The sequence below is a fragment of the Catharus ustulatus genome, chromosome Z (assembly GCF_009819885.2).
Source record: "Catharus ustulatus isolate bCatUst1 chromosome Z, bCatUst1.pri.v2, whole genome shotgun sequence".
Classification (NCBI taxonomy): Eukaryota; Metazoa; Chordata; class Aves; order Passeriformes; family Turdidae; genus Catharus; species Catharus ustulatus.
This window is the reverse complement of record NC_046262.2, coordinates 37,230,749-37,256,954: the sequence shown is the minus strand read 5'-3', so window position 1 is coordinate 37,256,954 and position 26,206 is coordinate 37,230,749. Positions and strand designations below refer to the sequence as shown.

The following is a 26,206-nucleotide window of genomic DNA, read 5'->3' as shown; positions in this document are numbered from 1 at the left end:
AAACAATGTCAGCCAAGTAGAAAAACAGGTGTCCCACTAGTGATTTTAGTAATCCTTTCAGAAGGTCAGCTTACAATGAAACTACTCAATAATCAGTCAGTAGACTTATTGCCCTTTTGTGAGATGTGATTTCTCCCTGGTGCTATTCTTATGATCCAAAGGAGCGTGGAGAACCTGCAGAGCTCTGATAGCATTCTAACTCACAGGGCTGGCTATTTCAAATTAAAGTAAATGCACAGAGTGTCTCTGGAACAAAGAAAAATAATCACCTGAGAGGTGATTTCAATTTTCCTGTAGATGTAAGGGGCAAGGCAATTACAGATGATGTTTAGCAAAAATGTGACAGCTATTATGGCATATAAAGATCCCAGTACGGGCTATTCCACTTAAGAGTTGGACTCGATGATCCTTGTGGGTCTCTTCCAACTCAAAATACTCTGCGTAATCTGTGAAGGCATGTGTCTGCCTCTTCCTCTGAAGGTAGAGATGAGCAAGGTCTTCATCACCTAAAAGAGGTTATTGAAATGTTTATCTAAACTCTCAGAGCATGGAGAATATACATGCTAAAAACAGTGTCAAGTTACTGCAGTTTCTCTTGGTCTTCCTTGCTTCTACCACATTTTCCATACTTGCTTTAGTTTGTACTTAGATATGCTTTGCAAGATCTGTGCTTGAAAACAATGTATGATTACATGTAGTGTAAAATAAAAACAGATTGCTTATTATATGACTTCTCTGGGCTGATGAAGGGATTTCGGCTTTTTTCCTATAAAGATAACAAAATGTCTTGTCATTTGCACTTACTGCTTCAATTCGTCTAGTTTGGCTTTTTTTTTTTTTCCCCATAGTCTCCTTAGTGGTGTCTGTGTACCAGTTTATGACACGGTTCTACGCTGTTCTTCCCTTCCCATTGTTTTAGGATCCTTCTTCCCCAAGGGCAAGTCCCACTCATTCACCACGTGAAAACGGTATAGATAAAACCCGCCTGCTGAAGAAGGATGCCTCCAGCAGTCCAGCATCTACGGCCTCTTCAGGAAGTTCCACTTCCCTCAAATCCAAAGAAATGGGTCTGGTAGGTAGACGTCTGTGGTCCAGATAGTCTTCTTTCTTGTAAAATCTAATTCTCCACTCTTCTGCAGCTACTCGTGGCACAAATTATCTGGCATTAAACATTTGAGGCTGAAATTTGCTACTGTTTTTCCAGATCTTTAAAGTATTATTGAGCTTTCCTCCTCAGCAGTATTTTCTGGCTTGTTACAATTTTTTGTTTCCTACATTTCTGTCAAATGAGTTGCAAATTTATTACGATGAAGAAGAGTTGCTTAAGCATTGGTTTGGGTTTTTGTGGAAGCAATAACTTATGGTTTAATGTGGCCTATATATATATAGTCAATAAGTTCTTCAGGCTTTTGTTAAACTCTTGTAAAGAAGCTGTTAATCCTTGGAGACTTTGTCTGGTAGTATCACTAATCATTTGATCTGATACTCTGTAACTTCTGTGTCATGGTTTTTTTTGATACTATCAACTACTGTGGTATTTTGTTTTTGTAGTTAGATTTTCTGTGTCAAGTAATAATTGAGATATTAATGATTTCAAACTAAAATAGTTTTGTAATACATACTGTATTTTTTTTTAAGAAAAAAATTAGCTCAGGCATTCGTTTTTTATGTCAGTAGAAGAGGGAAAAATAACTTTCTACATTTCTTATTTTAATTTTGGCAGCAGTCAAAAAGGTCAACATTTCTCTCTCACGAGTTAATGTTGTCAGCATTGTGTGGATTTATGAAAATTGGCTGAGGGACTAGGTAGTAGGTGCCCAGCATCCCAGCTGCTGTTGTGATAAATTGTATAATATGGCCTGGATTAAAAATAATACTCATTTAATTTGTTTAATGATACCAGCATGAAAAAGCCAGCACGCCTGTTCTGAAATCCAGCACACCAACTCCTCGAGGTGATGTGCCAACCCCAGGCACTAGTGCAACTCCAGGACTCCGTCCAGGCCTTGGCAAACCTCCAACAATGGACCCTCTGGTTAACCAAGCTGGTAAATGCATTACCTCATGTGTTTTTATGGTTCCAAAATTAATCTTTTTTTACACATGTGACTGTTAACTAAATATATTGCTTTGTTCTTGGTATCAAGAGAGGGCTTGATGAGAAGCAGATGTTTGGATTATCAGGAGTTTGAATGTCTTTCTGTCTCTAGTCTTCTTTGTTTACTTTTGTCTTTATCTTTTTTTGCAAATAATCCAGAGACCGAATGCAATATAAAAAGACTTCTCAGAAGTTTCTGGTACTTATTCTGCTTGCAATCTCTTCCACAGTCTTTGTCTGAGTCTACTAATATTTGCTGCAGTGCACAGCTTGACAAATGCTGGGGGAAGTTTACTTTTGCTATTCAGGCTGGTACACACAGTTGCTTCAGACATGAGCTGTGTAAACCATGTCTGTCAGCTTTACTGCTTAATTTGGCAAAGAAGAGATTAGTGTAAACAGGGGAATATTACAGAAATGGAAATTGGTAATGCTAGAAGAGATTGCTAGAAGTAATCAGCAAGTTCAGACTCCAGTAGATCTTATTTACACTGAAAAGAGCTGGTGGTACTGACAGATTATGGCAATGTTTCTTGACAGTGTGTGAGAGGGTTAGCTGAGGTATTTTGAGGTATTTTAGGGGAGAGAAAAAAGGGCTTCTTTCCTGTATGCAGGAGTACTTAAATAAACCCACTTAATTTCATTATTCCATAGCTGCAGGTTTGCGGACACCGCTGGCAGTACCAGGACCGTACCCTGCTCCGTTTGGAATGGTACCTCATGCTGGCATGAATGGAGAGCTAACCAGTCCAGGGGCAGCCTATGCCAGTCTGCACAATATGTCACCCCAGATGAGTGCTGCTGCTGCTGCAGCTGCCGTAGTTGCGTATGGAAGATCTCCTATGGTAGGCCATACGTTGCATGCAGTCCCAGTCCTGTGAGTTGTGGTTCACTGAGAAAAGCTACATGCTTCATTTAGCACTGCAGAATCCCCAGCTCATAACAGTGCCAGAGGCTTGACAGCTTCACTGTGTGCTTCACTGCATGCTTCACTTTCCTGTGTGGCTGAAGAAACAAATTTGCACCTTGAAAACAAAGAATCTCAGTGTATTAATGTATGTTTTCTTTTTGTCCTTCATCAGGGCTTTAACTGATGAATAAATGGCAAAAAATTATTTTGTGCTGCTGTAAATGAAAAAGTAGTTTTGATAGACACAAAGGAACTCACTGTAACTGTGGACATCTGCTTTTTTGTTGTTGAACCACATTTGTGTTCCATATAGACATTATAAATTATCCTTGAAGTATGTAAAAGTGTTTTTATTGGGGTCTCTGTCCCTGTATTTAGTTGGCATTTTTTTTGTGGAAATCAACTTGAGAAGTTGGTCAGTACCTATTTTGGAGTTCTGAGATCAGGTGTGTTAAGAATAGTTGCTGCTGTGGTAAGTAAATGGAACCTGGTAGTTATAGTGGCTGTCACACAAAATAACGTGGGGGCCTGATTCTGAAAACATGAACTTGATGGCAGCTCTCTGCATAGACAAACTTACCTGCTTGTAAATTTTGCAAAACTGGATTTATGCTTGTCAACTTCACATTATTGTTTGTATGACCATTTTTTCAAACTGGTAAACAGGGCTTTTATCTGAAAACATACAAATTTTAAATAGCCCACACCCTCTTTTTAAAGCAATAACAATGTTTTTTCTTGTATAATGTTCAGAAGAAAAACTAAGTCTTTTTGGTCCAAAATTTCTGCTTGGATTATTTGGTAAATTTATTCAGGATATAAAAATTCAGTGGGATTGCAGTATGTAAAGAGAATGAAGGTTTTTTTAAGCTGTGGACAATGTGTGTCTGTGAGAGATCTCTCAGCTGCTGTGCCCACACAGGGCACTGTGGAGGCAGTGAGATCCTAGCTGGGGCCCAGAGCTACTTTCCAGCACCACACCGTGCCAGCCTGAGTATGTGCTAGCTCTCTCAGGAGTAAAGAGCACTGGCATGTCTTGGTGCTGACATGGACTCTAATTCCAGGGCTCTCCCTGCTAACCAGGCCTGCTGGACTATGGTCAGTGGTGTGAAAGCATAATAAATTATTTTCTGCTTTCATATGAGTACTTCTATCAGAAGTGTGCTCAGGAAAAAGGTCTGGGTTTTGCCCCCCAGTGGAGGATGATGCAATTATCTGATACTGTGTGTAAAAGCCACATTTTGGTTAAATGCATTGCATCTTGGGAATGGAGAAAAGAGACTTGCTGAAAAATGGATGAGAAATTCCAAGTGTGAGATTAATTCACTTTTTGTTGTCAGGTTGGGTTTGATCCTCCTCCTCACATGAGAGTACCTGGAATCCCTCCAAATCTAGCAGGGATTCCTGGGGGAAAACCGTAAGTAACTTTTAACATTTTGGTAACATCTGCAATGTTTAGAGGGAATGGGGTTATATTTGTCAGTGAACAGGGATTTCAAAGGGAATAGTGTCTGTTTGTTTCTAAGAGGGTGTTTTGGACTTCTCCAGGTAAAACCTGCAGCATAAAAGCTCTCAAATGGTAGTTGTCATATCCCAAAACAGGTGTGAATATACCTATTTCCCAGGAAAAAGTTGTTGAAGGAATACTTAAAGGATTTTTTTTTATTTCATTCTTTTTGGGGAAAGTTGAGGAGACTACAATTAAATGGTAAATAGTGCTAAGATGTGTTAGATAAAAATATATTGAAACTAAAATTTGCACTGCACTGAGGATAAATGTGTATTGCAAACTTGCAGACTCCTTGTCTGGCACTTGTTTTATCAGGCATAGGAGTCTGCTACCATTGACAGTGGGTATCTGCAGCAGTTACTTTAGCAATAGATTACACACACCTTACATAATGGAGCAAGCTGTTTAGAACTTTTGTGTGAGTGCAGCTGGAGAGCAAAAGGATGTTGAAGAAGTTGTGGAGCAGGTAATATGTAGATGTAGAAGATTTTCTATAATAAGTTCTTTTTATTTAAAAGTTTTAGTCATTGGCGAAGCAGTTATTAAATTAAATGCTTCTGTGATACTGTGACTTACTGAAGTTTCAATAAAATAAATTCAGTAGCATACATTAAATGTTTCAGTATTTTGGCTTTTGTCGACCATTAACCTTGAACTTAACCAGTGAAGTAGACTCATGAGCACGTATAACTTCTGAAAATATAGAATTAATATATAGGTATTTCTGGACAAGTAGCCTGTGCTGGTAACGACAGAGCAAATGTAACTCACTGTTTTTCTGGAGAGAATGAGGCAGAGAGAACTCCAACAGTTTTTTCAGCACTGTTAGAATCTGTTCTTTGTTCACACTTGGCAGTCAGTCCTGACCTCTCTTTCAACAGGAACTTGCAATCAGAGTAGTTTCTCTCTACCTAGGTACTTATATAATTTTGAAACTTATTTAACATGTTTCACTTTCTGTGCAGGATATTCATGTTGCATAATGTCTATTTTCCAATCTAAATTTAATTTTCCCTTTTGCAGTACGTATTTCTGTTTGCTTTGATTTTGGACTCCTCTTAGTAACTAATGATGTCTTGTAATGTCAGTCTTGCAAAGATCCTTGAAAGGGTGCCAGATTACAGACAAAAATTGTCTTCTGATCTTTTCATATAACAATAGTAAAGCAGCAGACTTAGTTTCGAAAGCCATCCTGCATGTGTTTTCGTGGTCATTCACCATGCCTCTGGGTTTAGCTATCTGTTGACAGTGTGAGAAACCTGTTAAATCTTGGTTGTACTTGAAGTTGGTGGTGTGTTGACAAGATTAGTGAAGTGAGGGCTCAATGAGTTGGTGTTGTGTAGCAAATGTGGTGCATTTAAATTTAGTGCAGTAAGGATCAGGTTTTGTACTCAAAACTCAAATTCTTGCTGACTTTCATAGAATTTGGCATACTCAAATAAAATGCTTTTGAAAACCACATAAATGAGTGACTCTAAGTTTTTACTTCTAAACAAGTTACTCAGAAACTTTCAATGACATATTTCATTATTAATGCCTTGCATTAATATTGTTATCTAGTGAAACCTATTTTTGTTCAATCAAAATTTTTTTGTGGTTGACTTCTAGTTGTTACACTGTTCAAGACAAAAAGACAGCCTATGTATACTGATTTACTTTGTATCCTGGTAATTTAGCTAAATTACTGTCGAGGGGGGAAGCTGTGTGGGGGTTGCTTGGGTTTTTTTAATGTTTTTACCAGTTTATTCACACTGCTTAATATACTGCCTGCTTTGATACATACTCTCCAGTCTCCATTTAATGTGTCATACAATGTTTGGGTTTTTTGTGGCCATGTTACTTGTACATTTTTTCTAAAATTGCTTCTTTGCTTATCTTAGCGAAGCAAACCTAAAATTCCATAAACTTATGGAATTGTCTTTCCATTGACAGCTACAAAACAATCTCATGCTTTAGTCTTGATTGGCTAGATGCTATCTGCCACCTGCAGCATTGACATGTACCTTACCTGCTTCATGTTTTTCTCCTGTGTTTTCTGTACAGAGCAGATATAATAGTGAAAACTGGTGGAGTATGCCTTGTTTACTTTAAAGTCAGCCCTTTTCTTGAGTGCAGATACGGTGACATATTGAATTTATTAGATGCGAAGTTTTACTGAGTCTTGTTGCAAGTGGTACAGAGAATTTTCAAATTGAACTATGGAATCCCCACTCATATGTGTATGCTTTAGGCTGCATATTTTTATCTATGGCTATGCTTATGCTGTTTTTTCACCCAAGAGAAAATTATGTTCCCTTCTTTCTAAAGGACAGACACTTCTGATAGCACCCAGGTTTTTTTAACCCTTGTATGTTCTGAGATCTGTTAATGATCTGCTTGTTAGAAAAATATGTGGCTCATTAAAAACCCACTTGGACATGAAGATGTGGTGTGTGAGTCCTGAACTCTTTTGTTTTGGTGCATTTAAATTATGACCTGGACTGTAAGTTTTTGTTGTGTTGTTCTAATATGTTTTTGGTTTTTTGTTTTTTTGGTTTTTTTTTTTTTTTTTTTTTTGTGTTGCATAGTCTTTGTAACAAGTACTTATCTTTTAATATTCTGTAGCTGCTAAATTACAGAATTCACGAATACAAGCCGCACTGAGTATAAGCCGCATCTCTGGGTGTTGGCAAATATTTCGGTTTTTGTCCATAAATAAGCTGCACCCGAATATAAGCCGCTCTGTTGTTCGCAGCGAGGACCCGCGTGCAATTAGTAACAGAACCGCGGGAGGGCGGGGTTTACTGGCTGAGCTAAGGCTGTGCAGGCTCGGCCCTCTAGGGGCTGCTGATGGGGCCAGGTGGCCCAGCCCGGTGCTGCCACTCGGGGCCACCCGCCGCTGCCACTGGGCTCGGTCACCCCGGGTCGGCGCTGCCCCGCGGTGGCAGGCAGGGACGGAGCTTCCCCCGCTCCTGCGGCGGCGGGCGGGGACGGAGCTTTCCCGCGCCCGTGGCGCCGGTGGCGGGAGCGGACAAAGCACCCCGCCTCCTCCCCGGGCCGCGGCAATGGCAGCGTGCACTTCTTCCCCCCTCCCTGGGCCGCGGCAATGGCTGCGCGAGGCTCCCGTCGGCTCCCGGAGCCGTGGCAATGGCGGCGCCCCCCCCCGTCCTCCCCGGGCCGTGGCAATGGAGGCGCAGGGCCCCCGTCGGCTCCCCGAGCCGCGGCAATGGCGGCACGCTCCCCCCCCCTCCTCCCCGGGCCGTGGCAATGACGGCGCAGCCCCCCACCCGTCCTCCCCTGGGCTGCGGCAGAGGGGGGAAGAAGAGAGCTCTCCCGCCTCTCTCCCCGCCCCCCGTGCTGCCTGCAGGGAGCCAGGGCAACACCGTAACACTGTAACAATTGCGGAATGCCGGCTTTTACTGGCAGGTGCTTGGCTCGGCGCCCTGGCTGGCACGTCTGGGGTTGTAAATGTCAGAAAATTATTCACAGATTAGCCGCCCCCGACTATTAGCCGCCCTTCCGGGTTTCCACCAAAATTTTTGTCAAATTGCTGCGGCTTGTATTCGTGAAATTACTGTAACCTTCTTATGGATTTCTGGTTTATGTGAACCATGCCTTCTAATAGTTGGATTGTGGACTAAATACAGAGTTTCAAGATTAGTGGTAAGATTTATGCCCACAGTACTGCTTCCCTGGTGTCTAAAATTCTGAATTAATGATAGTATTGAGGACAAATATATTTCTCAGCATGTTTTCCCGGGCAGTGAAAAGAGCTGAAAACATATGTTTCTCATTTTGTTAGGAAAGGGAAATTTTACGTGGTAAATGTTAAATCTTTCTCCTTCTACTTATAAGCTGACTTCATTGTGTTTTTGGAGAGGTGTACTGTATTCTTTTGGAATCGCTTGATTTCAGTTCTTTTCTGTTCTTCAGGTCTTCATACTTTTACAGTGAATGTACAATGAGAGATATTGTAAAGGAAGGCTAATTTTACTGTATTATAGGAGATTAAGGACTGTGTGCATCCCTGCCATTTACCTCTAAATAGAATTATTTGGTGGCATGTATGGAGATGAAAATTCAGTAATTTCTGTACAAATACCTCTATCCTTTTTTCTTGGCATTTTGTTGTATGTGATGAAACAACACATTCCAATACTCTCTGTTTCTTGTGATAACTACAATTAAAAATGAGCTGGAGTGCAAAGAAAAGCTGAAAGCAAAATGCAGTCATGAGTGGAAGGAACTTTTTGCTTCTATACTTTGCTCTTGGGGTTATTGTGCTAGTCAAAAAAGTCTACTTGAATTGAAGGGATTAATTGGAAGTTTTTGATTTTCCTTTAAGGCATGGTACTTTAGGCAGGAATTGTACAGATTGCATTTGTACATCAATCTGAATATTTAGAGTAGCTGGCAGGTAGTTTACTTAATTTGCTATATTCATGGGTAGTGAATTAATTATCCTGAATTGTCCTCAGCGTGTCAGATGATACTTGCTGAAAACTTATTTTGAAATTGGAGAATTAAGCTGAGAAACTGGTTTGTATTAGTATCACTTAATCATGTTGCTGTGCATAGGAACTCTGCAGTTTCTCACTAGTGCTTTGACATACATGAGAGAAGTAATTCAGAAGACTATTTCCATTATTCAGAAATAATATAAGTGACAGTATACTATTTCTCAGAACTCTGCTAAGTAAAAAGCACAGAAGTTTGTCTTGTAATTGTTCTTGTCATAATATTCAGTCAATTACAAGTGTATATTTACATATTACTTGATATATACTTAGCTTATATTAAATATAATTGCATTTTTATAAGATAATTTTCTCTGTTTGTTGTTAGCCCAACACAAGGAAGGACTCTTCCTTTGACCAAAGAGGGATAATCATGGAATCCATTATAGGATAACCATCTTTCATACAGGCAGAATACTCTGAGTGAGACAGAAAACTGTGCTAGTCACGAGACTGAGCAGCATTTTCTGGCATACATGGTCAGTTCTACAAGAAAAATGGGTGGTCAAATGGTGCGTGTTAAGAAATCCTGAGCTTTAGGGGCCTCAAGAATTTGCCAGATTTTGCTGTTTACTCTTTTGAGGTTAGATAATGAAAATTCTTGTCATTTTTGAGAACTGAGGCCTGTGAGTATGTCTGGAGCATTAAAAATTGAGTCTTCTGTAGATGTAGAACTGTAAGTACAGTCCTTCCCAGAAGTAGCAGGATCTCTCTCATGGTAGCCTGATGAAGAGGAGGCCAAGGGCTGCAGTGACTGAGCTGCAAATAGTCATTTATACTGCTGTCCAGCCCTGCATTCTTCTGGAGACAGACACTTTCCTTGTCCAGGATAGTCAGTCTGGCAAAAGATGCAAGCCTTTCCAAGGTTAAAAAGGACTGTGTAACAAAAGTTACAGTAATTTCACGCGTATAAGCCCCACCCTTTTGACTAAAATTTTGGTCCGAACCCGGAAGTGCGCCTTATACCCCGACACACCTTATATATGGACAAAGTTCAGAAATTTGCCAACCTGGAAGTGTGAGCCTGCGGCAGCCCCGAGCCGAACCCGCCTGGCCCCGAGCGGGCCCGGGGCCGCTCCCTAGCAGCAACCCTGAGCACGTCCGAGCCAGTAAACCCCACGATCGCACGATTCCATTACTAATTCTTTACTTTGTTGAGTGCAGAACCTCGCTGTAAAAAAAAAGCACACGTTATACGCCAGCACGCCTTATATATGGACAAAGTTCGGAAATTTGCCGACACCCGCAAGTGTACCTTATACTCATGAAATTACTGTATACTATAATACTAGCAGATACAAGTAACTAGACTACCATACTGTGGTGATGTTAGCATTACATGCCACATATATTCAAGCAAACAGGAGCATTTAGTGTTTTGCGTGCTTGTTCGGCAGAGGGATTTGGCAAAATGTAGCCATTTTTTTTCTAGGGTGGATTGCTGATAACTTGCACTGCAGAAAAAGCTATCTTGACTAGTAAGAAACTATCACTAGTCTGTTTGTTAAGCCATTAAACTCGGTCATCCTGCATCCTGATCAACCACTCTTAGAAGCAAATGCTAAAAAAGAGTGACTGCTTCTATGATTAGTATAGCCCCACTTTAAACATAGACATGATTAAAAATACACTTGGTAGTATTCTGATGTTTCAAAGCGTAAGAGTCATTACAATTCTACAGTAAACAGGAAGTGCTTGAAAAATGTTTCTATTGTCTTCCTCACACCCCATTTCAGCAAGAACTGAGGAGTATGCAGGAGAACTGAGGAGTCTGTGTATGCACCTAAGCATTTCAAAACACGAATTATTTAGGTATTTTGAATTGAACAGAACATTTAATCTGTAACCTTCAAATAAAAAAAAGTCATGAACAAACAGATTATTCGCCTTGGACATGCTGGAAATACTGACTAATACATGCTTAATTGTTTTGCTTCAGCCCATGATAAAAGCAAGGGCGGGCTGAAACTTCAAAGTTGTACTGTTCTGTGTACTCTTACTGCTAAAAAATACTCTGCAACTGACTTTGATCTGGAGCCCAGCATGGGGCCAAGCTTTTCAGTGTCTTAAATGCTGTTACTCTTATGTTGGATCCTGTTGATGAACCTGAGCAGTTCAGCCTCAAGCAGTCTGTTGCCATTCCTGTTTTGCTTCCTCTCCTGTCCTGTGTCTGATCTGTTTAGTGAATAGCTACTTTGGGACAGTTTTGTCTCCATTCTTCTTCACAGAAAGGAATGGGTTTCTAGTTAAGCTTTTATCATTACTGTAATTCTTCATACAAAGAGCCAGAAAGGGTCCCATGGGACAAAATCCATTTGATAAACTGTGTGCCTTGTGTACAGGTAAGGGAGTGAACATTCCATTTCCTTTCCTATCTTACATTTCCCATTCCTTACAATTCTGTGACAAAAAAGACGTCACCTTTTGCACTTGCTCATCCTCTATTTTTGTGTATTCTCTGAGCAAGCTTTCTGCTTATATGTCCAACCATGAATCATGAATGAGTACAGGAATTGCATACATGTGCACTAGTAGTTTCTCTTCTGTTTAAGAGCAGTTACTGTTAACCAGTTTCTACCCTTCACTTAAGAAAAAACTGATATTGCATGGGTTGACTGTTTCCAGCCTTACTTTCTGTGTGAAAGAGCTGTAAAGTTCTTTCATCTCTCGTCATGCTTTTTTAAAGGAATACCTTACGCCAAGGAGCAGAGCAGCGTCAGTGGATTTGTGATATCTGTTCCAGAACCAGGCATCTTTCTTCATTTCAAACTGTGTGATACTTGGGAGCGTATAATAAAATACCTTGAAAATACTAGCTTATTATTCAGAACAGAAGATTTAAAAGAAATATCTATTGTTGGGTTGGGTTCTTGGAAGATGGATGTGATACTAATAGTTGAGCTACAGTGATTGAAGATTTCTGAAGAAGAAAGTAGATTTGGAAAAGAAAGTGAAGTTCTGAACAAAAGAATGTATTAGTAAAAGGAATGTTTTGGTAGTGAGATGGCAGCTCATTAGTAAAAAAAAAGAATACTCATCTCTCGCCATTTTTTAATTTATTCTGACTTCTTGAAGTATGCTGTTGATGTAACAAGAGCATTAAAAGCATGAGCTATGGATGCACTTACAACAGAAGTTACAGAAAAGGAGCTCATTAATATAGCAAACAAACAAGCCTTTTAAAATAGTATTTTCATTATTAGTTTAAATTAGCAAATGAAGAACACCCCTGGACCTAAAGCTTTTACTAGCTGGTGTTTGCGCCCTTGTCCTTGAGTAGAGCTGACTTTAAACTTTTCAGTGACCATGAAAAAATAATTTCATGCGCTTTCCCTGAGGAGTGTTTTTATTCAGTGCTAGAATGTCACTTCCTCAACCCTCAGTTCCCATGAACATGAAATCATTCAATGAATACAAATAAAAGGTATTTCTGAAGTGCCAAAAGTACCTGGTAAACTGAGCCTTTCAGGTTTTTCAATATACTTATTCAAGAAAGCATAATTATGAGAAGATGATATCACCTTCCTGATGAAATTTGTGTGCAACATTCTGTGTTTCTATTTTCTGTCTAAAGTACTACTTTCCAGCTGGAAAGAGGGACATATAAGCACAGCCAGTGGAGATGTCAAAGATGAGGTGCAGGAATCAAGTAAAACTTTGGCTTGTGGTACTGCAAGGCAACAGGTGTAACCCTCATGGAAGGATGAGAGTAGTGCCTGGTGAAGGATTGCTACTGTAGGACTTGTGGTGATGAGACTTGGAACTGCTATACATACAACCCAGGGGCTGAAAAGTCTTTAGATTATCTGAGTGGCTGAGGGATAGCAACCATGGCCTTGGTCTGTACAGTTATGGGTGGAATTTAACCTGCTTCCCCATTACACAAATAATTCAGCTGAGGCAAGCTGAAAATTTCTGCTATGAATCCTTGTCTCCTTCTGAGGTCTCATCTGCCTGTATTACTTGGCTTATTACTGTAGCTCTGATTTTCATAAGATGACTGGCAAAGAACTAAGATTAAAAATACTGTGTTTTTCTTGCAGTTTTCTTGTAGTTCTGTAATGGCTGATTTTTAAAATTGTTTTGTCTTCTCTCTTTCCCTTCCCCAAAAGAGCCTACTCCTTTCATGTTACTGCAGATGGCCAGATGCAGCCAGTTCCTTTCCCTCCTGATGCCCTCATTGGCCCAGGAATCCCTCGCCATGCCCGTCAGATCAACACCCTGAACCACGGGGAAGTTGTGTGTGCAGTTACCATCAGCAACCCCACGAGACACGTGTACACAGGTGGGAAGGGCTGTGTCAAGGTTTGGGACATCAGCCAGCCTGGGAACAAGAGCCCTGTCTCTCAGCTGGACTGTCTGGTAGGTGAACAGGATAGCTGCCCTTGTTTGGATTTTGTTCATATTAGAAGGAAATAGCAGGCAGATCTGTTTCCTGGTATCCTTTTTTTTTTTTTTTTTAATACTTAACGGTGTTAGAGGGAATAGTGCTGGTTTGTTTAGTGATAATTATCACTGAGGGTCAAATAACAGATCAGATTTCTGAATAGAATGTGTCTATCATGTTTTGAATAAAACATGATTTTTTTTTTTCGTTTTCTAGTTAGACTGATATTTTTTGTGCATGAGTTTAAAAGGAAAATAGCTTGTCTTATGCAGGGCTGTAGAAAATCTTCATAGGTCTTTCACTCACACAAGCAGTGAAAACCTTATTTTTGTAAAGGGATAGCAGCCACATACTGAAATAATGTGACACAGTGCCAAAGGATACGCTTAAGTTTTGCTATGATTTTTGTTCATGATCCACTAGTTATACATATAGACTGGTTATTTTCATATGTGCAGAGTACAAAAGGAACTGGGTGCAAAAGTATAGCTAGCTGAAAAGCTAACTCAAAAATGGTAATAGCTCAATAAGAGATCTTTCTCACTAGAAGCAGCACAGAGGTTTGTGCAGTGTTAACTGAAAAGACTTAATGTTGTCAAGCACAGCAATATGTATTGTAAATGAAAATTCTAGCTTCAGTGTAGATCCAGTTAAATGTGATGAGGGTTTTTTGGGGTTTTTGACCCTTTATCCTATCTTTACTGCTATCATTTTGTAATTGCCTAGTAGTAATAGTGAAGTTGAATAGGTATTCTGTTCTGGCAGGTATCTGTCTGGATGCAGAGCCTTCATTTTAGTTATGGAACAGTAATGACTTATTAAGTCAACATTTTCACTGTCCTACTTACTGCTCCTTTGCTGAAAATTAAAAAATAATAGTAGGAATGCAGTTAGATAATTCTTGCAATTTTTTTTCCTATATTTTGAGTTACAGATCTTAATCATCAATTTTGTAAAAAACTGTTTTCAGCCAAACAAAATAGTAATAAGGAAAGGTAGAAATGTCTTCTGTCACTAACTCTCCCACAGTATCTCTCAAATCAACAATAGTATCACAAATGAGAGATCAATATGTACAATAAGAAACGTTGAAAAACAAAGGACCAACATTAATATGGGACCAATACAGGAATCTTAATTTTTCAACTTTAATACTGTGAATGCAAAATAGTATTTGAAAGAAAAACTCAAAAATCTGAAGGGCATGAGACTAGAATGACATTTTCATTGGGGCTGTTAAATGCCAAATGAAAGGTCATTTGCTGTAATATTTCTATTGTTGGTGACCTTCACTGATGGAGTACATTTGCAGAAAAGCAAACTTACTTTGGCTCTGCTTTTGTGTAATGAGATAGAAAACTTGCCATTCGTCACGTTTGAAACAGAGTAGACTGTGGAAGCAGGACTCTGCAGTTTTAATTTCTGCAGCTGCAGTTTCTAAGTAGTGGTGAGAAGGGGGTGTTTCCAACCTTTTAGGATCTGCTGGGTCTTCTACAGTACTTTGGTAATGGAAAATGTACCAAACAAGTTTGAAACTTTGATGCATTCAGAATTATATTAGTGGTCATTAATGGCAGGCATGTAACTGAGGTGATTTGTGTTGTACAGAACAGAGATAACTACATCCGCTCCTGTAAATTGCTGCCCGATGGATGCACCCTGATTGTTGGTGGGGAAGCCAGCACATTATCCATTTGGGACCTGGCAGCTCCAACTCCTCGTATAAAAGCTGAGCTGACATCCTCAGCACCTGCCTGCTATGCTCTGGCTATCAGCCCTGATTCCAAGGTGTGCTTTTCCTGCTGCAGTGATGGGAACATTGCAGTGTGGGATCTGCACAATCAGACATTGGTCAGGTGAGTAGTTGTTTACAAAAAATTTTAATAGAAGTTACTCTTTGGACGGCTACATAAATATTTATCTCGCTGAATAGGGTTTATGACAGCAAAGTAAATAGTGTCTCTTATTCAAAGGTGTGCTTTACACCCAAGCTGGGCAGAAACCAGTTTTGTTAGCTTTAGCCTAGTATTGGAAGATGTGCTTTCAGGGTTGGTCCATAACCTACTGTAGTCAGTGTAAAAGCTCCTGCAGGTCTCTATTATTTGAGAATGGTCTGCAGGTTTCTGCAAGCAGCATTCTTGCTGGTATGTTACTGGTATGGACTGAACGTGTCTTTTAGTTGCTTTGAGGTTTGTTGTTTTCCTTTGTCTTGTTAAGTAATAAAGAGTACAGTAAATTCAAGCCGCACTGAGTATAAGCCGCATCTCTGGGTGTTGGCAAATATTTCGTTTTTTGTCCATAAATAAGCCACACCCGAGTACAAACCACTCTGTCGTTTGCAGCGAGGACCCGCGTACAACAAAGTTGCCAAATAGTAACAGAACGGCGGCAGGGTGGGGTTTACTGCCTCGGCTCGGGCTGTGCAGGCTCGGCCCGCTCGGGGCTGCCGACGGGGCCAGGTGGCCCAGCCTGGCGCTGCCGCTCGGTGGGGCTGCTCGGGTCCGCCGCCGCTGCCACTAGACTCGGTCACCACGGCCCGGCGCTGCCCTGTGGTGGCAGGCAGGGACGGAGCCCCCCACCACCTCCCAGAGCCGCAGCAGTGGCGGCCCGGGTCCCCTGCCACCTCCCCGAGCCGCGGCAGTGGCGACCCGGGTCCCCCGCCACCTCCCCGAGCCGCAGCAGTGGCGGCCTGGGTCCCCCACCACCTCCCCGAGCCACGGCAGTGGCAGCCCGGGTCCCCCGCCGCTCCCAGAGCCACGGCAGTGACGGCCCGGGTCCCCGCCGGCTCCCAGAGCCGCGGCAATGGTGGCGTGGGGCCCCCCCTGTCTCTCCCTCCTCTCTCCCCACCCCCCGTGCTGCCTGCAGGCAGCCAGGCTCCACCCACGGTGTAACAGAGTAGCAATTTGTAACAATCGCGAAATGCCGACTTTGCAGCTACTCGGCTCAACACTCTGGCTGGCACTTCTGAGGTTGTAAATGTCAGAAAATTATTCACATATTAGCTGCTCCTGATTATTAGCCGCATTTCCGGTTTAGGAGCAAAATCTTAGTCAAATTGGTGCGGCTTGTATTCGTAAAACTACTGTACTTTCAATTCTGATTTAGTGATGGTAAGTAACAAAATTAATCTTACAAAAGTGATTGAAAGGGTGGATCCTCTCAGTTCTTTAGGAAAGCATAGGGGCTTACTATAAAATAAATTTAGTTTATGTTTATCAAAGTAATGGTGGCTTACAATATTTTGAGAAGAGACAGTCTAATCTGGGAAAGGTCATGATACATTGAAAGTTCTGAACACAAAACCCAGAGAGTATGCTTAGTCTACTGTGTTTCAGTTAAAATTACTGTATATCCATAATTTGCTGAAAATTACATACAGAGAGTTGCATATTAATGTGCATGCAAATTTTTACTTCCTGTTGAACCTTTAGGTCAATAAATAAATTTGATCAATTTATTGGCCAAGGTCAATCAATTTTAGTTCTATGAAGTTTTTACTTTGTCATATGCATGCTTAGAGTGTAAAGGTACACTCTGTGACATCTATGCACATCTATGAACATCTTGCATTTTAAATGTTTGCTCTATGTGCACACTGATCTTGCTGGTTGATAACACATGGAATTTTGAGACCAGAGCGACTAAACAAAATGTTCCGTGTGACCTTTCTGTGGCAGCTCTTGGTGATTCATACCCTTCGTTCCCAAGCTAGTTGTCTTTTCTCCACCCGCCCTCCACCTTTCACACTGAGGCCTAGGATTTTGCTGAAGCTATTTGCTGATGAAAAATGCAGGACCCTCAGAATGCTTTTGCCAAAGGATTAAGAAAAACCTGAGATGACCTTCTGGTTGCTGAAAGCTGAGAGTTGCTAATGAGAATGTTGTAAAACAAACTGCACCATTTAGATTTTTCCAATCTCCTGCCACAGAGAATGCAACTTTGTGACTCAGCAATGCTTGTGTTTAACTATCTGGAACTCTATCTGGATCCCTTTCTATTAGTGTATCTGCTTGTTATTTATCTTCTTGACTTGCAGCCAAAGAAAAATACAGAAGCTGTTTTCTAAAATTGGAGTTTTTGTTCTCTGACCGCTTTGATTTAATCTGAGTTGTCCTTAGTGGTTTTAGTGGTAGTTACTGTGCTTTAATATTCTCACAAATGATTTTGGTTTTGGGGGGTTTTTGTTGTTTTGTTTTACTTTTTCAAAACCTGATAGGAAATATTTGACTTTATTCAGCTAGCCATGATGCAGTTCATTCCTCTAGCACCTGGAAAATGTTTTTGTAATACTGGTATTTAATGCTCAGTGAGAGGGAGGGGTCGATTCTTGCTCATCATCAGACACAGAACAGATGACACATGCACAGAGTCCAAAACTAACACCACAACAGTGTTTACCTTGAGCTCTGGCAGGAAATCATTATTCAATCTGGTTTGTTTTATCAGGCAATTCCAGGGCCACACAGATGGAGCCAGCTGTATTGACATTTCTAATGATGGTACCAAGCTCTGGACAGGAGGTTTGGATAACACTGTCAGATCCTGGGACTTGAGAGAAGGGAGACAGCTCCAACAGCATGACTTCACATCACAGGTAACTGGATTTTCCTACAGCTTGTGGCAATGTGTGGGGTGGGAAGGAAAGCCTTAGGATCAAAGTTAAGGCTGAGCCCAGTAGAACTGGCAGATTGTTGCCTCTCTTTCCTTTTGAAGCTTTCTTATGTGCTTAGATTACACAAGAAAATTACAGCCTAACACTCCTCTTTTCCTAATTTTCTAAGTTAATATGTAAAAACAGGGGTTATTTAGTTACTCAAATTTTGAACTGCAGTTTTGCTATTGAACTATGTGAATTTGCCCTTAACTCTCTCCATCTCCTTCTCCCAAATAATTTTAACTTCAGAAAAAAATTGTCTGTAGGAAAAAAATTTAAAAGGTGTAAATATGGTTTAATTTTCAGATATTTTCTCTTGGTTATTGTCCTACTGGTGAATGGCTAGCTGTGGGAATGGAGAGCAGCAATGTCGAAGTGCTACATGTAAATAAACCAGACAAGTATCAACTGCACCTTCATGAAAGCTGTGTATTGTCACTCAAGTTTGCTTACTGTGGTAAGTTGCCCTGAACATGGAATTGGAGGTCAGGGCTGTTAATTTTGCTGGTTATTTGTTTCATAGTCATTAGTTATTACATCTCAGTTTCTTAAGTAATGCGTAAATACTTCTGTTTTATGAATTCAAATGCACTTCTCTACAAACAACCATCTGTTTGTCTAGAGGCTGTTGTGAGGATTAATTCATGTGCAAAGAGCTATTTCTCTTTGAAGAGTTTAGGAATTTCCTAGCATGTAACACGCTACAAATGCACTGAGCATCCACATTGATTGTAAGCAAAAATACTGTGTTGATTAGTAGTAAGAGCTTTTATAAGGGTAATTAGTTAACAGATTTCATTGATGTGAATCGAAAACCCAGAATTTGTCAGATGTCTCTTGCATGTTTCTGTAATCCTTCTGGTTTATATTCTAGGTAAATGGTTTGTGAGTACTGGGAAAGATAACCTCCTTAATGCATGGAGAACTCCTTATGGAGCTAGTATCTTCCAGGTGAGGATGATATTGCTTTTAATTAAAAATAATAAAAGAGTGGATTCATGTTCATGTGATCTACCTAAAAAGAGATGATGAAATGAGGGTAAACAGACTTCTTTTTAATAATGCTATATATTTCTATTTTACTTCTAGTCCAAAGAATCTTCATCAGTACTTAGCTGTGACATCTCTGTGGATGATAAGTACATTGTCACTGGCTCTGGAGACAAAAAGGCTACAGTCTATGAAGTTATCTACTGAAAAATACGACGGGGATATTCTTTTAGTGGTTGAACTGGGCCAAAATTGTTTGTAGAAGTAGAAAGGGGTTGAATTTTTGAAAGGAACAAAAGTGTTGAGGTTCCAGACCTTGCCATGAATCTACTCCGATTTTTCAAAATAGAAGGCAGCATCCAGCAACTAAGTATTGGCTACGTGGACCAGACGGAACAGAGAGGCAAGATGGACTAACGTAGCCTAGGTTTTTGACATCATTTTTAAAAGCCAAGTCTACTGAACAATGTTGGAGCCTTTTATTTTTTTTTTCCTTTTTGTGACCTCATGCAAATTTTTCGCATTGCCTGAATATGGGGGATAAATACCTTTCTGTTCCTTGAAGCTCAAGTTGCATTCTGTCCTGTGTAGAGCAGCAGTGTCTCAGATGAACTTGTTTCCTGGTTTTGCATCTTGTGATATGTTTTTGTATTTTTGTTGAGGGTCAAACATTTGTATAAATTGTAAATATATTTAGTTTACTACAGTAAAGGCTTTAGTACCAAGAACCAGTCTTCCCTCTTGTCCCCTCCCTGCTTGCCCTGCTTATTTAAAATTAAAAACCTTTTGGGGATATAAGTACCTTTTTAGAAGCAAAAGCAAACACTATGTATAGTTTGAAAATGGTGTCTTATTCTTTATAACTTCTTAGATTCCTTTATCATACTTCAAAGTAGTTGATTTGACATACTAGGGTATCAAGTCCAGTAGATATTGTCTGGTTCTACAGAAAACTTAAAGGCAGTTTTGTACTAATTATAGTGTAAATATAAAAATTGAACATTTCATAAAGCTGTTCAGTTTAAGTTTGTTCTGATGTCCCATGTATATGTTCTTTGGCAGATACAGTAATATGTGCCTGATCATAACTCATTTGGTCATTCCTCTAGAAGAGGACATGACTTCCCTGTCCTTTTTTCCCCAGCTGAAAAGAATTCATGTGAGACTGCATTTCAACTAAGTACATCAGAGCCTTTATTCGTTATATAAGGATGTCTGTGATTAGATAAGCTAGCTAAGTTGCATCCTTCATGTTTTACAGAGAAGTGGTAGTTAATGACCATTTCCTTTTTAAAGTCTTGTCTATACTCAGATACTCAGGTAAATTTAACTAAATTACCAAAAGTGTGAGTTTTACAGGGGATTGCTTAAAGATGTTAAATACTTGCAGTGTTGCAAGTGAAGTGAATTAACCTAAACTGAGTTAAACTTGCTTCTTAATTTCTTGTGAGAATATTGACAAAGGAATATTTTGATTTTTAACTAATCCACTCTACAAATTAATTAGAATTAATTTTCCTGAGTGTCCCACGTTACACAGGCCTGTAGGCTCTATGTATTCATGCTGAGCAATCTTGAGTCCTTTCCATTGTCACATTACTGTGTGACATCTGTGATGAGCCATGATAAGCAGCCAGTTACCAAAGCTATGCATCTTCAAGTTTTCTTGGTGTACTCAAGAGCAATGGATGAAGAGAGAATGTGTTCATTCTATTTAACTATTATTTTTTCAGTCTAATGTGTTCTACCACTGTGTACTAGACAGCAGACTTTGCTGTTGCACTGGTGAGAGCTGTACATTTCCTATATTCTGTAATTTGGTTAGAATTTTTGTCACTAATGGAGAGCGCAGATGAACAGAACGATATCTTTGAACAGCTAATTTAGATTACGCAAACTGGCAGGCAGAAGAAGAGATGCTTTCTCATTTTGCTAGCGTTTGACAATGGCCTGTGTCCCTGCTCTTTCAAGGACACATAGCTGGGAAGAAACATGCTTGACTGACAGATGCGTTGATTGGATAAGGAGTTTTTCATATGGGGGCAAATTTTATCTAAGTTTCTAGTCTGAAGATACACAGGTTTTCTTTTCAATTTATATGACCATTCTACTGAAACCATTTTATAGCATCTAGAACTGTAATAGCCTTAATGTATTAACATTGCATTCGGAATGTAAAATGTTACACATTCAGGATAATCTGGTTTCCTAGACATTTAAAATTAGCATTTTATCAGTATGTATCCATATATATCTTTGTTGAGTTGCTGATTTGTATCTGTATGAAAATGACAGACTGCTTTAGATACTGGTCATGTTGCTTTCAGACATAGTGGGGCAAAAAGCAGAATCATCAGACTTTTCAAAGAATTAACTATATTTGCTACACTGAAGTACTGGAATGTTCTATACCATTTTTAAAAGGGAAAGTTTTAAAACAAGAGAATTTACAAGATTACTTGATTTTTACACTTTTCATATTGAAATTTCTCTGAATATCTGGCTCTGGTGGTGATCATTGACTTTAGCAGCACTGGCAAATTTGCTTTATTTGGATCTTTTGGATTTTTGCCAAGCTACTATCACTTTAGCTTTTACTTTATTGATATCCTTTTGCTGTTCTCTGAAGTCAGTATCAGAGGAACCAAGAATGCAAGTATTCTAACGCATCCATATAAATTATTTTTAAAAACCCTCAAGTGTAATTGGTCTGCTATATGTTGTGACATAGTACTTGCTAGTAAGATCACATTCTTGTCAATCGGGAGGTTCAAAATCATACTATCAGGAAAATCATAAAATACCTTGTTTTCTTGGGAATGCAGTGTGTCAGAGAAGTTATGGAATCAGAAATTTCTGCATGTGAATTTACTTCATCATATTTGTACCATATATTTCTTGATTGTAATTAGGAAATTAATTACTTTTTTCTCCCCATCATATCTACTTCTAACCTTGGGTCTAAAAATTAGTGGATGCATCAGAAAGCTACTGGAGGCATCATCCATAGCTGTGGATGAGTAGTTCTCTCCATTTGTTGTTTCAGATTTCACGTAATGTTTATAAAACATTGTGAGTTTTTTCACTTGTCAGACAGCAAAGCATATTCTACTTGCAGATGTAGTGTTTAATGAAAAGATAGATTTGCTGAACTCTTAGCATGTCTGTTTACGCATTTACCTGAAGATGTATAACTTGTGAAGCTTAAAACTTCTGTAAGTTCTTGTAGCCCTGTGTAAAGTAGTGGGTGGAAATAATTGCTTATTGAATGAAGAAACAGACCAACCAAGATCAGCAGTAACAGAAAAGGCACTGGGAAAACCATGTGGGAAGAAGTGAACCAGTAACCATTACATAGGTAATTAACTTTTTTTTTTTGGGGGGGGGGGGGGGTCAATTTAATTACAGCCCTAAGATTCCTTTGGTTAGCCCCTTTTTGGGACAGTCTTTGTGTGCTGGGTGGCCTTCAGTATTCAGAGAAGTCTGAATGCCACTTTCGCAAATGCTAGTCTGGATAGAAGCAGGGAGTCCTTACAAAAGACATTTTGGATGTCAGTGCAAACAATAGCTGATGAAGAGGGGATTTGTGGTAATACCAATTCAAATGAACAAAATCCTTTGCTGACTTTAATATGTATATTTTGTATATGTGCACTTGGCATAGCCCTTCACAAATCAATTGTGCAGAAAGTCATGATATCGTTCTACACAATGTATTTTTCAATGGGTCAGATTTTCTTTTTGATTATAATTCCAAGCAATGGTAGTTCCTCATGTTAGTCCACAAACCACTGGTACCTGAGAGAGAATTCTCATCTACATTAGTTCTTTCTAACTCACTTGGCATTTCAAAGGCTTTCGTTCCCTTAAAGGAAAACAGGAACACTAAATGAACATAACTTTCATAGACTGTTACAACAAGTGTTATTTTTTTTAAATAAATGTCAGTGTAAAAGCTGTCATCTCATGCAAAGTACTGTGTATGAATGATTGACCATAGTTTTTGGGTCACATTTTTGCATTGATGGTACAACTAGAATTTCAGAAGCTTCGAAGTTACTCAAGTAACTCTAACTCAGATTGACAAATTGATTTTTGGTTTTGGTGTTTAATTCTTGATAGGTTTTTTTTTTGTTTCTTATTTTGTGGAATGACTGGCCCGCTTAGGGGTCCATGGGATTATGTAGTCTAGTTAGATTAGCCTATCATATTTTCTATTGTATTGGTGCAATTTTGAGTAGATGGGGAAATTCCACCATTCTGTTAAGTAAGAAAGGTGAGTTTTGAAGTTTTTGGGCTAAGGAGGAGTACTGACTTCTGATTTCGCACTACTGATAGAGTGTTTACCCCTTAAATCATTTCACTGGATAATCTGGAATTACTCCAATTCTGCTGTCTCCTTGAAGAGTTTTGTTATTTTCTCCTGCCACAAGTACACAGTAAGAATTTGAGAATATAGCTCTATCTAAGACTTCAGTAAATTCAATCTGTCCTCCCAGACAGACATACTTTATTTTGTAATGGAGAAGGTGAAGCATGTCAGAGTTGAACCTGACAAACACCAGAATGCAAGAGAGTTCATGACAGGAAATTCATAGACAGAATCACTTTGGTTAGAAAAGCCCTCCAACATTATCTAGTCCAACCTTTGACTGAACATCACATGTAAGCTAAACCATAGCATTATGTGCTGCATCCAGTCATTTCTTGAACCTGTGGGATGGGTGACCTCTCTGGGCAGCCTGCTCCAATACTTGACAACTTTATCCGTGAGAAGATTCTTCCTGAGGTCCAACCTGAACCTCCCCTGGCTCAGCTTAGAGTTGTTCTGTGACTAAGAGGAGAGGCCAAGTGACACCCAACTTGCTACAACGTCATTCCAGGGAGTTCTAGAGTGATGAATTCTCACCTGAGCCTTTTCTCCAGGCTAAACAACCCCAGCTCCCACAGCCACCCCTTAAAAGACTTGTGCGCCAGACCCTGAACACACCTCAATGTCCTTGTCGTGAGTGGTCTGAAACTGAATACAGGATCTGAGGTTCAGCCTTTCCAGTGACAAGGACAGGGAAAATCTAGGCCCTAGTCCTGCTGACACAAGCCATTATTGCTGTCACAAACCAGGACACCGCTGGCCATCTTGGCCACTTAGGCATTCTGCAGGACAAGGGAAAATGAGAACAAAGAGACACATACATTTTAGGTGTAATCTAACATGCAATGTACTTAATTCACCTAGAATGAGATTTCAGAGTGAAATTTCACTGACTTCTGTTTCTCTGTGAAGTTGTTCAAATGTTTCTGCATAGTTACTCAAGGACACTTGAGTTGTGTCCACTGGAATTGGACATTTCATTGATATCCATAAACATCTAATCATCTCATCCTAAGAGGAAAGGTAGTTAACTCACAGCCAGTTCTCAACATTTGCCATTACGTTTTATTTCTGTAGCTCAAGATCTACTTCCAAGCAATTGATAATCCCATTTTCAGCAACATGCTCCCAAATGTCCCATTGCAGCTTAAGTGCTTAGTGCAGTGTGGTAGATTTTTGCTAGGGAAACCAGACATGTAAGCGCTGGATGCTTGAAAAATCTGCCCTATGGGTCTATCTTACTGACATTTCTGAGAAATTTTCCCAGAATTTCTACTCAGCTGTATAGGAGAGCTCAAACACTCACTAAAACATTTTCTAAATCAACAAAATTGTGTTTTGAACATATTTTAAACACACAGTGGGCATGTTGATTTATCTCTTTTTTCTTCTGACATAACTTCAAAAAGTATAAATTGAATACAACAAGAAAGCACGAAGGGAAATCAGCAGAATGAATAATAGTCTTCAGAGGGCAGAATGTGGTTGAAGATGCTGTATCTCAAAGAACCTAATGCTTCTGTGATACATTAATTCTTGAGAGAGCTGGATTTCTATTTCCTTGAGGCTGAAGTGCTGCTCAGAAAACTGAATACCAAAAGCTTTCTGTTGTGGAGACAAATGTTAGTTATCATTTTCAAATTTGAGCAAGGTTTTTTTTGTGGGTTTTGGGGATTTCCTCCCCGTATTTCTTAGATCAGGGTCTCACAGTTCACTTCTGAGAAGCTAACAACAATCCCTACTCTATGCTCTACTATGCACTAGTAAGAATTTAGTTGCCTGTTAATGATACACAGTATACAGGAAAATCTCATTGAATATTTTAAGGGAGAGCTGCATAATGATATTGGGCAGTGTCTGCTATAATGATTTCCCTTAAAAAAGCAAGCACTCAGATATAAGATAGCTGCATTATTCTACACTCATACTTTTATTGTTTATGGAATTCCTGGTTTGGCATAGTTGACTCTTCCTAGAGAATCTGGTGGTTTCTGATGTAAAATTTTGAGATTTTTTCTTTTTTTTCCCCTGTTCTGTAATTTCACATGTGATTTTGCCCATATTTTTGTAAGGCAATGTTGAGTCATAGAAGAGATGCTGCAAGGAACACTAGACATTTCTATTGTGTACAGCTTGGCAAGGATTGCCTTTGTCATGTTCACAGCACAAAGGTATCTCTCAAACCCTGTTTCTATCTGTTTTCTGTCAAAAATGAGTTTGAGGTGAAGATAACACATAGTCTGGAGACTAAGTAGTCAAACATACTGTTATCATTATCCCTTTTGTATACTCTGTCATTAACATAGAAAATGGAGATCATAGCCTGTAAATGCAAACAATAAATGCTGTTTTTCCTTCGAAAACTGATTTTAATGGCAGTTTAAAGAAGTTAACAAGCAGAATGAAGGGGTCATAAATGAAAGTTAACCCATAGCAGTTGGAAACTGAGAATTCCTTGTTGTTTTCCTGGTAGTGAGCCTAATTTGTTTAAAATAAAATCCATCTGCTCATTTCACAGTCTTTTTCACACTTCCTTCAGCGATCCACAGTGGATTACCCCCTTACTTTAAAAACTGTCTGCAATTTGATAAGCTAATGACTCTTATTTTGTGGTTTGTTGTAGCACAAAACTTTGCAGACCAATGAAGATGCCCTTTATTCTTAAAAAATACTCTGCTATTGGTGTTTTTTTTGCAGTTGGACACTATTTTTTTAAAATTAGATTTCAAATAAATATACAACCTGATGGCTTTGCAAATTCAAAGTATTTTCTAATTATTGATTAATCA

General features: G+C 39.4%; 1 protein-coding gene across 3 annotated transcripts in view; it reads left to right on the top strand.

Moving 5' to 3' along the window:
* Positions 1 to 25,934, top strand: part of TLE1 (TLE family member 1, transcriptional corepressor) — an 85,508-nt gene extending 59,574 nt beyond the window's left edge. For all 3 annotated transcript variants that reach the window (XM_033085462.1, XM_033085461.1, XM_033085460.1), the window contains exons 11-20: positions 920 to 1,072; positions 1,904 to 2,048; positions 2,753 to 2,943; positions 4,349 to 4,425; positions 13,127 to 13,376; positions 15,010 to 15,257; positions 17,848 to 17,995; positions 18,362 to 18,512; positions 18,930 to 19,006; positions 19,145 to 25,934. In XM_033085462.1, the coding sequence (XP_032941353.1) occupies positions 920 to 1,072; positions 1,904 to 2,048; positions 2,753 to 2,943; positions 4,349 to 4,425; positions 13,127 to 13,376; positions 15,010 to 15,257; positions 17,848 to 17,995; positions 18,362 to 18,512; positions 18,930 to 19,006; positions 19,145 to 19,252 (1,548 nt within the window). In that variant the 3' untranslated portion in view covers positions 19,253 to 25,934. The remainder of the gene's footprint in view (positions 1 to 919; positions 1,073 to 1,903; positions 2,049 to 2,752; positions 2,944 to 4,348; positions 4,426 to 13,126; positions 13,377 to 15,009; positions 15,258 to 17,847; positions 17,996 to 18,361; positions 18,513 to 18,929; positions 19,007 to 19,144) is intronic.
* Positions 25,935 to 26,206: the final 272 nt, after the last annotated feature.